A 12,626-nucleotide genomic window follows, 5' to 3' on the forward strand; every position below is an offset into this window, starting at 1 on the left:
TGCTGACACCAAGATGGCGGCGGTGGCTGAGACGGGTTCCGCGCTCCCACTTTCTGCGGCTCATATAGAGGCATTGTCGGCTTCCGTGGTGCGAGCGTTGGATGCCCGATTCGACCAGCTTTCCTCCCAGCTAGCCTCGCTTGAGTCAACTATTACTGACACCACCAGACGCACCGGGGAGCTGGAGCACCGCGTTGCCCACATGGAAGACGCTCACAATGCTTCGGCAGCGGAGCTCTCCTCCTTAAAAAGTTTACTTCGACGCCAGGAAGAAAAGATTGAAGATTTAGAAAAACGCTCCCGACGTGACAATTTGTGTCTCATTGGGCTGCCTGAGATGGTCTCTGATGCCAGCTTACTTACCACCTTAGAGTCCTGGCTACAGACTGAGTTACCGCTCCCTGCTGGGATGGGGCCCCTCCGATTGGAGCGTGCACACCGCCTGGGTCGGCGGGCCGACGACCATACCCGGGCGCGGGTTACTATCTGTAAAGTTTAAAATTCTGCGCATAAGGCTGAACTGATGCGCCACTACAGAAAAAAGAGGAACACGCTTGCTTTCGACGGGGCACCAGTCCGCTTGTTCCAGGACACTCCCCTGCGCTGCAGGACCGGCGTCGTCGATTTTCCAGGGTCTGTTCGGCCCTTTTTGAATGAAAACACCGGTTCCAACTTTCCTATCCTGCCACCCTGAGGATTTGGACGACCGCCGGCTGGAAGAGCTATGCCACCGCAGAGGAAGCGCAGGCCTACTTGGATGCCCTGCCCGGGGAATCTGGTCCATCATCGGCCCCTTGAGGTTTTGGATTCTTTGGGGCTTGTTTCCTGGATGGGACCTTGGTTGCAGTCCTGTCTGTGGTTTGGCCTCGGCCAATCCTGTACTGTGTCTTCCTTCCCTGGAGTGCTGGGGCAGTGAGCCTGTGCTTTGGGCCATCCTGGATGCTGAGCAGGGCAGGCAGTTTTCCTCACCTGCAGTCCTGCCTGAAGTTTGGCCTCTGCCATCTCTGTACTGTGTCCTCCTCCCCTGGAGTGCTGGGGCAGTGAGCCTGTGCTTTGGGTCATCCTGGATGCTGAACCGGGCAGGCGGTTTTAGATTCCCCTGGGCCTCCCGGTGGACTTAATGTGCCTCCCATGCCTTATTTGTCTTCTGTGGACTTTCTTGCAGGAGTTTGTGGTATGTTTGGGGGATTGTTACTGTTGGAGAGGTTGGTGGTGTACCCTAGCCTCTTTATACGCCCTTTGCTTTTTGTTTACTGTTTGCGCCCAGCTTTCGTCCCTTTTCCTTCTTCTTTGCTTTTCATGGCTGTGCAGTGCTTGTATTGAGTCTGTGCTCTCCTCCCCTCTATGCGCTGCCTTCAGGTTTTGGGCGTTCTTGCTGTTATGCTGGGAAGATCCGACCTCTGGAGGATCCTGTTGCCTGTTTTGGATGTTTGTGGATTGCGTGGGGGATTTGCTTGGGGTTAGGGATTTACATGGGGTATCTTCATCTTTGTGGGAATGGGGTTTTTCATCTTTTATATTACTGTTTTTAGTTTGGGATTGGCATTGTTTGATTGATTTTTTGGGTGAGTGTGTGATTGATGGGGGGGAGGGTGGGGTTTTGGGGTATCATTCTGACTGGTTCTCGTTTGAGGGCTGCTTGGGCCTTATTACCTTGGCCTTCCCTTTCTCTTCTTCCTGCTCCGGGGGAGGAGGACTGGTGTGCCGTTTGTGCTGTTGGGTTTTTTGCTCGTGTGAATGTGAGGATTTTGCTCTGCACTGTTTTGTGGGGTGGGGGGATCGGGGGCCCTGTTGCCATCTTTGTGTGACTCCCTCTCACTCCACGTCCGTTGACTGGGGTGTGTGTTCGCAGTGGGATTTTTTGGGGATTTTGGGGGGTTTAGGGAGGGGGGGAGGTTTGGGATGGGGAGGGTTGGGCTGTTGGGGATGGGGGGTCCTCCTTACTTTGAGATATTTTGTTTGTTTTCTGCTTTATTTCCTGATGTTTTTTTCTCAATTGTTGCAGTTGGACTGGGATCTCTGCTCTGGGGGGAGGCTGGGCCCCTGGGGTGGTTTACTATTTGCTGCTCTTTTTCCGATTCTTTTATTCGTATTTCCTACTCTGAGTACCCCATCTAGACTTACTTCTTGGAATGTGGGAGGCATCACGTCCCCGGTGAAGCGCTCTAAAATTCTGGCTGCCTTGCAGCGTGGTCGTTCGGATATTGCTTGTCTACAGGAGACTCGCCTGACTGATGCGGAACATCTTAAGTTGCGTCGTTCTTGGGTGGGGGAGGTCTATTTTGCTTCTTCCGAGGGCCGCCATGGTGGCGTAGCAGTGTTGGTTCAGAAGTCTTCTCCTATTGGGGTGCAAGTTCTTGATACGGCGCCTGATGGCAGATCTCTGCTTTTACGCCTCACCTTGGGTATCAGTTCTTATCTTCTTTTAGTAGTCTATGGCCCCAATTCGGGGGAGTCGGCCTTCGTGCAACGCTTGCTTACACTTTGTTCTAACTTTCCTGGGGATCCTCTTCTTCTTATGGGTGATTTTAATTTGGTTATGAACCCTGCTTTGGATAAATCTGGACCACTTGTTTCTTCTTTGGGTGCCAAGGGTCGTCTCCTTTCTGACTTTTGTGATACTCTTTCCTTGGTGGACCCTTGGCGTCTTCTTCACCCTGAAGTCCGTGACTATACTCATCTTTCTCGTGCTCATAGCACTTGGTCCCGTATGGATTATATTTTCTTGTCCTCATCTCTGTTTCCTTCAGTTCAGTTAGCTGAGATTGGTCCGTTGTCCATTTCTGATCACGCCCCGATATGGGTGGATGTTGTCCTGGATGCCGCGTATCGTCGTCTTTCGTCCTGGCGGTTTCCTTTTTATCTTGCTCAGGATGAGGAATTTCGGACCTTTCTACAGACTCAGTGGGATGACTATTCTACCCATAATGCTTCCCACATGGATGATCCTATCCTGTTCTGGGAGGCTGGGAAGGCGGTGATTCGGGGACACATTATCTCTTTCCTGTGTGCCCGTAACAAGCGCATTAACCAAGGGATAATTAATCTGGAACGGGCCTTGCGTTTGGCGAAGCGGTCCTTCTCTCTCCACCCTTCCCGGGAGACTCGGGAATGTTATCTCTCTACTCAGGCGGCTTTGAACTCGCTTCTCCATTCTCGTTCCCAAAAATGTAGAGCCTTCTATAAGCACCATTTTCTTCGTTATGGGAACAAGCCTGGTCGGCTAATGGCCAGTTTAGTTAAAGCTGCGACGGGTAAGAGGCCGATTTTATCTCTTCGGACTCGGAGTGGTGGGGTGGTGTACACAACACCTGATATCTCTGGGGTCCTCTTTGATTTCTTTCGCCGGCTATATGATGCTCCGGATGATGTTTCTCTGGACATGACGACGGATTATCTTCACTCTTCTGGTCTACCTTGTTTACCCGCGGAAGTGGTGTCTTCTCTTAATAGTCCGTTTTGGGCGGTTGAATTGGAGTCCGCTATTAAAGCACTTCACTCTGATCGAGCTCCGGGCCCAGATGGGTTCTCCGGTGACTTTTACTGGCTTCTCTCCCCTACTCTTTTTGGACCTTTGCTGGCGTATTTTAATACCGCTATTGCACAGGGTTCCTTTCCGCGTTTTGCAAATGAGGCCCTCATTACTTTACTATTGAAGCCTGGGAAAGAGGCTGACCTACCCGGGTCTTATCGCCCCATCTCTTTAATAAATGTGGACCTGAAACTTTTTGCTCGTATGTTGGCTGACCGTCGGGCTCCTCATCTGCCGCAGCTTATCCATGAGGATCAAGTTGGGTTTGTTCGGGGCCGTCAGTCAGTACGCAATGTTCGCAAGGTCCTTCTTGCTCTCGCTCAGTGTCACTCTCGTCAGATCCCGACTCTTTTTGTAAGCTTGGATGCCTCTAAGGCATTTGATAGCATTTCTTGGTCCTTTTTATTCCGTACCCTGGAACATGTTGGGTTGGGAGGTTTCTATTTGGAAGCTGTGCGTTCCCTCTATTCTAATCCACAGGCCTCTCTGCTAGTTAATGGGACCCGTTCGGACTCTTTTCCTATTCTTCGTGGTACCCGGCAGGGTTGCCCTCTTTCCCCCCTTTTGTTTCTTCTTTCTTTGGAATCCTTATTGTGTACTTTTCGGGGGTGCGCGGAGGTCTGTGGTCTTCTGGTGGGTGACTTTGAGCTTAAGACTCTGGCGTACGCAGACGACAGGTTCTTGATTCTTACCCGGCCTGCAGACTCTCTTCCGACGGCCCTAGACCTTATTTCTGAATTTGGTTTTTATTCTGGACTTTCTCTTAATTTAGATAAATCCTTGGCTTTACCTTTTCCGCCGGACTTACGTATTTCGTGGAGGGGTGACTTTCCTCTTCGCTGGGCAGATTCTACTTTACGGTATCTGGGGGTTACCATTCCATTAGACCTTTCTAGTTTGTATCGGTTAAATGTTCCCCCGCTGTTTTCAGGCCCTCCAGAATAAATTGACCCTTTGGGAATCTCTCCCCTTCTCGCTTCTGGGCCGGGTGCACCTATATAACATGCTCATAGTTCCCTGTTGGCTTTATGTTTTTCAGGTCCTTCCCCTTTAAGAACATAAGAAGTTGCCTCCACTGGGTCAGACCAGAGGTCCATCTCGCCAAGCGGTCCGCTCCCGCGGTGGCCCATCAGGTCTATGACCTGTGAAGTGGTTTCTGACCCCTTCTATGACCTACCTCTAGTTCTATCTGTACCCCTCAATCCCCTTATCCTCCAGGAACCTATCCAAACCTTCCTTGAACCCCTGTAAAGTGCTCTGGCCTATCACATCCTCTGGAAGCGCGTTCCATGTGTCCACTACCCTCTGGGTAAAAAAGAACTTCCTAGCATTTGTTCTAAACCTGTCCCCTTTCAATTTCTCCGAGTGACCCCTAGTGGTTGTGGGCCCCCACAGTTTGAAAAATCTGTCCTTATTCACCTTCTCAATACCCTTTAGGATTTTGAAGGTTTCTATCATGTCCCCTCTAAGTCTCCTCTTCTCCAGGGAGAACAGCCCCAGCATTTTCAACCTGTCAGCGTATGCAAAATTTTCCATACCCCTTATCAGTTTAGTCGCTCTTCTCTGGACCCCCTCAAGTACCGCCATGTCCTTCTAGGTTGCGGGATGCTTGGTCTTGCGATCTTGCTGTTGATTTACCCTCTGATGTACTCCTTCAGGCTGTTAGACGACTACCTGCTTTTCGTAAATATACCACCTTTTGGGAACAGCATTTTAAATTAATTTTTCGTTTATACATCTCTCCTAAGAGGGCTTTTTTGTCCCACTTCCGCCTTACTGCTGCTTGCCTTCGTTGCCAGGCTCCGGAAGCGGGCTTGGGTCACATGTTCTGGACCTGTCCTAAAGTCCAACTTTTCTGGATTGCAATCTTCACTTTTGTGGAGAACATAAGAACATAAGAACTGCCATCTCCGGATCAGACCTTCGGTCCATCAAGTCCGGCGATCCGCACACGCGGAGGCCCTGCCAGGTGTACACCTGGCGTAATTTATAGTCCCTAATAATTTGTTTGAGGCACAAACGTGAAACTAATAGTAAATATATTAAAAATACGTTTTGTGAAATTCAGTTATAAGCAGGGATTCATCCAGACCAAATATACATAGATATAGCTGACATACTAAAAATCAAAAAAGATGAAAAGGAGAAAAATAAACCTCAATTGAGGGCAGTTGGGACTACACAAGTACCCAACCCTCCACTCATCATCACGGGTTTATAAAAAACTCCAAAACATGTATAAATAATCAATTCTCACGTTTTTCATTCATACAAGCCCAGCACTATCTAGAGAGGAGTCGGCTTTACCACCAGCAGACAATAAGAAGCAGAGAGATATTCGAGTTGGCACTTTTCCCCTGAAGTAGCCCTTGCCGGGCGAAACAGAAAGTCTTTTCTGTCGGGATCTTGAATTGGAAGCCTTTGGTGAAAACCCTCGATTTTAGATGAGTGTATTTTTTCACGGTTCCATATGTATGCTTTATATCTCTAAAAACTGCTTACACTTATTGCATTCAGCTGTAGTCCTCGCCAATTAATGTGGTTAAGTTTGGGATTCGGGCCTTCTACTGCTTGACATTTACATTGAATTTATAAAAAAGACTTTGAGAAAATAACAAAAAGAAGATTTTGTATGAATGAAAAACGTGAGAATTGATTATTTATACATGTTTTGGAGTTTTTTATAAACCCGTGATGATGAGTGGAGGGTTGGGTACTTGTGTAGTCCCAACTGCCCTCAATTGAGGTTTATTTTTCTCCTTTTCATCTTTTTTGATTTTTAGTATGTCAGCTATATCTATGTATATTTGGTCTGGATGAATCCCTGCTTATAACTGAATTTCACAAAACGTAATTTATAGTCCACCATATCTTTATATGCCTCTCTTAAGGAGATATGCATCTAGTTTGCTCTTGAAGCCTAGGACGGTCGATTCCGCAATAATCTCCTCTGGGAGGGCATTCCAGGCGTCAACCACTCTCTGAGTGAAGCAGAACCTCCTGACATTAGTCCTGAACCTGTCCCCCCTTAGCTTCATTACATGTCCTCTAGTCCGTGTCAACTTGGACAATGTAAATAATCTTCTCTGCTCTATTTTGTCGATTCCTTTCAGTATTTTGAAGGTCTCGATCATATCCCCACGCAGTCTCCTTTTCTCAAGGGAGAACAATCCTAGTGTTATAAGTCTATCCTCGTATTCCAGTTTCTCCATACCCTTCACCAGTTTTGTTGCTCGTCTCTGCACCCTCTTCTTTAGGTAGGGAGACCAATGTTGGACGCAGTATTCCAAGTGTGGTCTGACCATTGCCCTATAAAGCGGCATTATAACTTTCTCCGATCTACTCGAGATTCCTTTCTTTATCATGCCCAACATTCTATTTGCCTTCTTTGCCGCTGCCGCACATTGTGCATCACATCAGGTACATCACCATTCGCAGTTCACCTTTGCTTTTGTTTGGTACTGTTCCTCATTACTTTCCTCGTTCCAAAGGAGTTGCAGCTTTCCTCAAGTGGACTGTCCTGATTGCTCTGAAATGCATCCTGTTGAAATGGCTTGAACCTGACGCTCCGGATTATTCTCTCTGGAGATGCCGAATGATTTCCCTTCTGATGTGGGAGCGGATGGATGTGCCTGATCTTTCTACTCGCCAGGGCCGTATGTTTCAGAGTACCTGGGAGCCTTTTTGGACTACCTTGACTCCTTTGGCTCGCAGCAGGGTGCTCAACTGTTGATTCTTGTTTTGTATTTTCTTTTGGTTTTGCTTGCTGTATTCCCTTTCTTTTGTATTTTTTCCCTGTTCTGTATTTGGAAGGAGGACCCGGGGGTGAGGGGGTGTGGTGGTGGGGAGGGGGGTTGGGTTGGGCTCGAGGGGGGTGGGATTTTTGAGGGGCTTTCTTGAAAACTGTTGAGCTGGCTTCATGTTTTATTGTATTGCTATGTTGCTTTCTTGTTTGCTCAAAATATATTTGACTATAGTTTAAAATCTGATTTGTCATCATTGAATTTTGATACAACTGACGGCCAAATTTGTCCATGGTTCATCTCTCTCGGCCAGGAGGAACTGTGGCATAAACTTTGGCAGGATTGGTTCTTTTTAAAGAAGATTCCATGAGAAGAGATTGATGGGATAGTTGAGACTTCTCAAATCTCTTGCAATGAACCATCTTATATTGAGATTCTAGCTTACCCAGCACAGCAGGAATTGAGTATGGTGTATCCAAATTCCTCTTGAAAGTTTGACAAAGAATGCCATTCATGGGTAATTTTAAAGAATCCCAAGGAGGATGAGGCATACCCAGTTCTTCTAAATACTCCTTAGAGTATTTGGAATCAGACTCCAAGACAATGTTGAGATCTTTACTCATTTGACACAAAAATTTAGTAAAAGACACCGGGTCAGAAGAGAGGTGACCATGTTGAGGTGAAGGTGAACGAGATCCCCTTGAAGTTCCCTGTACTGCAAAGAAAGGTGAAGCCTCTCTAGAATATTGATAGCGAAGACGTGGAGGAATGTCCACTCCTGGAATGAACAAGAGAAGCAGGCCGTTTTCGTTTTGATGAACAAACTGGTGAAGAAAATCTCATAGGAGAAGAACTCTACTGTCGAGAATGCTGTTGAATATGAGGTTCTACAATCGACTTCCTTGATAAGGGAGTTGGAGGCCTCGAAGAATCTTGATGCCTCAATGAACAAGGTCTACCTCGAGAAGAAGACCTGGGTCGAGACGACCGTCTGGACAAATGGTGTGGAGATGAACTATGCCTCGGAGAATGAGGCATTGATCGAGCCGAAGCCAGCCTCGATGAGGATTGGCGAGGTGTCCTCGTCCTGTGCCTCAAAGAAGGCAATGCCTCATGTAGAGTAGGACTGGAGGTTGAAGATCGAGGTTGAGACACTTTCAAGGACTCGTCTCCTTGTATAAAGTGTTCAGATTGACCTTGAGGCACTCTCAAGGACTCGACTCCTTGCATTACTGCTGAGTGTTCAGGCTGGACTGCAGGAAGCAGGGTCGAGGCAGGAGTTAATTTGGCAAGCATATTACCAAACTCCTGATGCAGAATAGCCTCCAACATATTCTGCAAAGCTGGCACCGAGACCACTGGAGCTGGTTCAATTGGTGCGGCTAGAGACTCCGAGGAAGATGATCTCGAGAACGAATGATTCCTCGATTGAACACACGCTTCTTGGAAAGCCTCGAAGCAACGGGTCCTATGGAGCTCGCTCTTGGAGTGTGTTGTGACTCATGAAAGGTTGGCTTCACTAGCTTACCTGAGGGAGACACTGAGGAGAGCGGCCCTTCCAGGGATGATTTTGCTGATTTCCCTGAAGATGAAGATTTCCCCATCGAGGTAGGCTTTAGCGAGGCTGAAGTCGAAGCTGAGGGTTTTGGAGGCAGATCCATGGCCCCGAAAATTTTTCAAGCTGAACTCGACGGCATTTAAGGGCTCGATTTTGAAGTGTAGCACAACGAGCGCATGACTCCAGAAGATGGTCAGGTCCTAAACACACCACTTATGTGGGTCAGTGATAGAGATCGCGCGTTGACACTGGCTACACTTCTTGAATCCTGTAACTGACCTGGACATGGAATGGAAGACGACCGCGGCTAAATTGAAGCCTGCAGGCTGAGGCCGCGGAATAGGCCGCACTGCGACACAGCCAAAAAAATTTCGAAAACTCTTTTTTTTTTAACGCGCACCGCAGCGACTGGGAAAACAAACACAAGCCATGGTGATGAGAAGGCACGTAAAGAACTAATTCTCATACAGAGCCTTGAAACAGCTTCTCAGCTCTGCGGAAAATGAAGAACTGAGGAGATACTGAGGAGACGCGTGCCCTACATCGGGCAGGAAGGCACTCGCGCATGCGTGGTGCGGCAGTCGTGAACTTTCTAAAAGTTCTTCAAGCAAGTCTGTTTGTGATGCTGTCCGCATCGGGGCTCCGTGGTTGACGTCACCCATATGTGAGAATATGCTGCCTGCTTGTTCTGGGATAAAAGTTATATTGGTTTATATTTGAGTGTATATAGTAGCTGCTCAAAGCAGAGCAAGATATATCTTACAACATCCATAAGAAAGGATGATACTGGATGTTTCATTAACTTACTTTCCACCTCCACTAGTTAGCGTTGGTGTGGGCCTTGTTAGCAAATCTGAAATTTGTGATGATAGCTTTGTTTTTGCAGCAGTCTGTTGCTGCACTCTGACTTCTGCTGCATCTGCCAAGTGCATTAACGTCTTCCTTTCAGGGCTTTCTTCAAAGTTTTTACATCCAACGCATTTGCAAATAGAAGAACACATGATTTTTGCCTGGAAATATAAGTTACAATTTAGTTAAAATAACATTTTTCCACTATTTGGTCACACACTTTTTACTGTGGTGGTTGTTTTAACATTTTAAGTATATATCACATCACTAATGGTTTACTGAGGCAGTGAGGATTAGGAAATCTCAAGAAACCAGCTCGCATGCATTCTGAGGAAGCACAGCAGTTTAGACTATCCCCCTCTTTTACAAAGGTACACTAAGCTTTTTAGTGCACGCTAAATATTAGCGCGTGCTAAACGCTAACGTGTGCATGTTATCCTATGGATGTGTTAGTGGTTAACGTACGTGTTGATTTAGCATGTGCTAAAATGCCTTAGCGCGCCTTTGTAAAAGAGGGTCTATATGGATCTCTCACTATGTGCTATCTATAGCAATGTTTAAACCAACAAAAACTAAAACATGATAATTAGCTTCAGTTATTGAATCTGGAGTTCCCAACAACATAACTAAATCTCCATAACTTATAACTAAACTCTGTTCAGGTTTTGATGGAATGTCTTTAGCGTTCTAGCCACCGTGTCTGGGCATATTTTTCTATAATTTCAGTACCAAGCCTGCTGGTTTTTGGGACTTGTTAGTCCACTTTTCAAGGTAATATTTAGAAATAAAAAGAGAAATAAGGTAATATCTTTTTTTATTGGACTAACTCAATGCATTTTATGATTAGCTTTTAAAAGTAAATCCTCCTTCAGATCAGAAATAAGCAAATGCTGATAAATATCAGTATATATATATAAGGGAAACATGAAAGTATTTTAGTGATAGTTTCACAGGAAAAGGGAGGGGCAGGTGGGTAAGTAGGAAGGAGACAGAGAGATAAAGTAGTTTAAATTTCTTTATAATGTGAAAGGAAGCTGAGGTCTTTGTTAAGTCCTGATTGGTAGGTATCAAAATATTTCATCATTTTAATTTCAAAGGTCTTACATTCTTGGATTGTCTTAAAATTTCCTTTTAGTATTCTCACCATAAAATCATTGGTGCCATGGTCAGTTTTTCAAACATGCTGTCAGACAGAGGTGACATCCTGGTTGGTATTGCAATTTTTAATATGATTTCTGTGTTAAGTTAATTCTAATCTATAGCATCTGGCCTGTTTCATCAATGTGCAGAGATTTAAATTTTCCCGACACCCTTTCTCCTTTGTTTTAAATTATTTCTTTAAAACAGCATGTCACAATACAGTAAAACACAATGCAATCTGACATACAAATACTGTATAATTTCATCCAAAAAGTACTTTTAGTAGAAAAAGTATAATTCTGAAGCAGTGTTCATGAAAACTGGAATTTTACATGTTAGCATATAAACCCTAAAATCCAATTAACTGTAAAATGCTTAACTGATATCTAGACATCCTTTTTGAGGATTAGTATCTAACACACAATCCTTGACTCCAAATGTAGCTTTGCCATGATCTTATTCATACAGCCCAAATCAGGTATTGATTTTGCATTAGAATAAGTTAGAACATTCTGTAGCAAAATTTCTAAACTTTTGTCTCATTTAGATAGATTTTAATGATTTTGCTTATTATATTGAAACTTTATTCAGCATAATAAAAATGGTTTTACAATCTTTGTGTGTTTCTATTTTGTCTTTTTTCCAAGAGCATTGTGGGTGGGGAACCTTGAATATCAATTTGAAGGAGAAAGGAAAACATCACAGGAAAGAAGGGGCAAAGATGGGAAGAAAAGGAGAGAAGCTCAGATATGGAAACAAGGGAACTAGGATATGGGCGAAAGAAGGAAAAATTATGTTCTTACCTGTTAATTTTCTTTCCTTTAGACGCAGCAGATGAATCCAGAGACTAGTGGGATAGCACACATCTACCAGCAGGTGGAGATAGAGAAACTGATTAACAGGCTGGCACTTCTCCTGTATCGTCAGTATTGTTCCTTGCCCAAGCATTCGGAACTTGTAAGCTGCTTAGTATGCAAAAAACTTCTTTCCCATAATAAAGTCCAAAGGTAATAATACAGAATACAACTACCAACTATAACGAAACCTCTGAAACTCGCAAAAGATAAACCGAACCGCAAAATGTAGAAAGGGTGGGGCTCTGGATTCATCTGCTGCGTCTAAAGGAAAGAAAATGAACAGGTTAAGAACATATTTTTTCCTTCCTTTGCAACAGCAGCAGATGAATCCAGAGACTAGTGGGATGTAGCAAAGCAATCCTCAATCTGGGTGGGAAGCATACCCTGCCCTGCAATGACTGAAGCACCAAAAGAAGCTTGCGCAGTCTCTGATATCCTCAATCGCACCAAGCTTATAAAATGCCTTCTTAATGGCATGCATATAAAATGCCTTCTTATAAGCACGGACTAATGGCTGTCAAGGAAAACCTCCTGACTCAATCCAAGAAGGTGGCAGTGGTCGAAGTGAAAAAGCATGAAGCTCATGTGGGAACCGCTTCCCTGCCATACAGAAAGCGGAAGTCAAGATCCCCTTGAGCCCTCAAGCGATAGGCGCTTTGGTCGCTCCCAAAGCTTTGATGTGTCGCGCAAAGAAGACAAAGAGGAAGAGTCAAAGATCGAAGAAGCACCATGAAGAGAAGCACGCGCCCCTCCAGTCCTCCTCCCAGAAAGCAGGAAGGAATAGGGAGAGCGACTGAAATGCAAGGAATATATCACCTGAGGAAGAAACAATGGAGAAACTCACCTAAATGGAGTCATGGCCACAAGAAACACTGTTTGCAATGCCCCTCCATTACAGCGTCAAAAGACAAAGGTTGAAACGGTATGTGTTTGAAATTCTGAAAAAC

The 12,626-nt window shown here is 45.4% G+C and overlaps 1 protein-coding gene across 6 annotated transcripts in view; it reads right to left on the minus strand.

The window, feature by feature from the left end:
• Positions 1-12,626, minus strand: part of LIN54 (lin-54 DREAM MuvB core complex component) — a 227,385-nt gene that overhangs the window by 13,886 nt on the left and 200,873 nt on the right. For 5 of the 6 annotated variants that reach the window (XM_033962745.1, XM_033962726.1, XM_033962735.1 and 2 more), the window contains one exon: positions 9,641-9,843. In XM_033962745.1, the coding sequence (XP_033818636.1) occupies positions 9,641-9,843 (203 nt within the window). Of the gene's footprint in view, positions 1-9,640; positions 9,844-12,626 lie in introns of those variants that run through there. The other variant, XM_033962753.1, reaches the window with a different exon arrangement.

The sequence above is a fragment of the Geotrypetes seraphini genome, chromosome 1, assembly GCF_902459505.1.
Source record: "Geotrypetes seraphini chromosome 1, aGeoSer1.1, whole genome shotgun sequence".
In the NCBI taxonomy this organism is placed as follows: domain Eukaryota; kingdom Metazoa; phylum Chordata; class Amphibia; order Gymnophiona; family Dermophiidae; genus Geotrypetes; species Geotrypetes seraphini.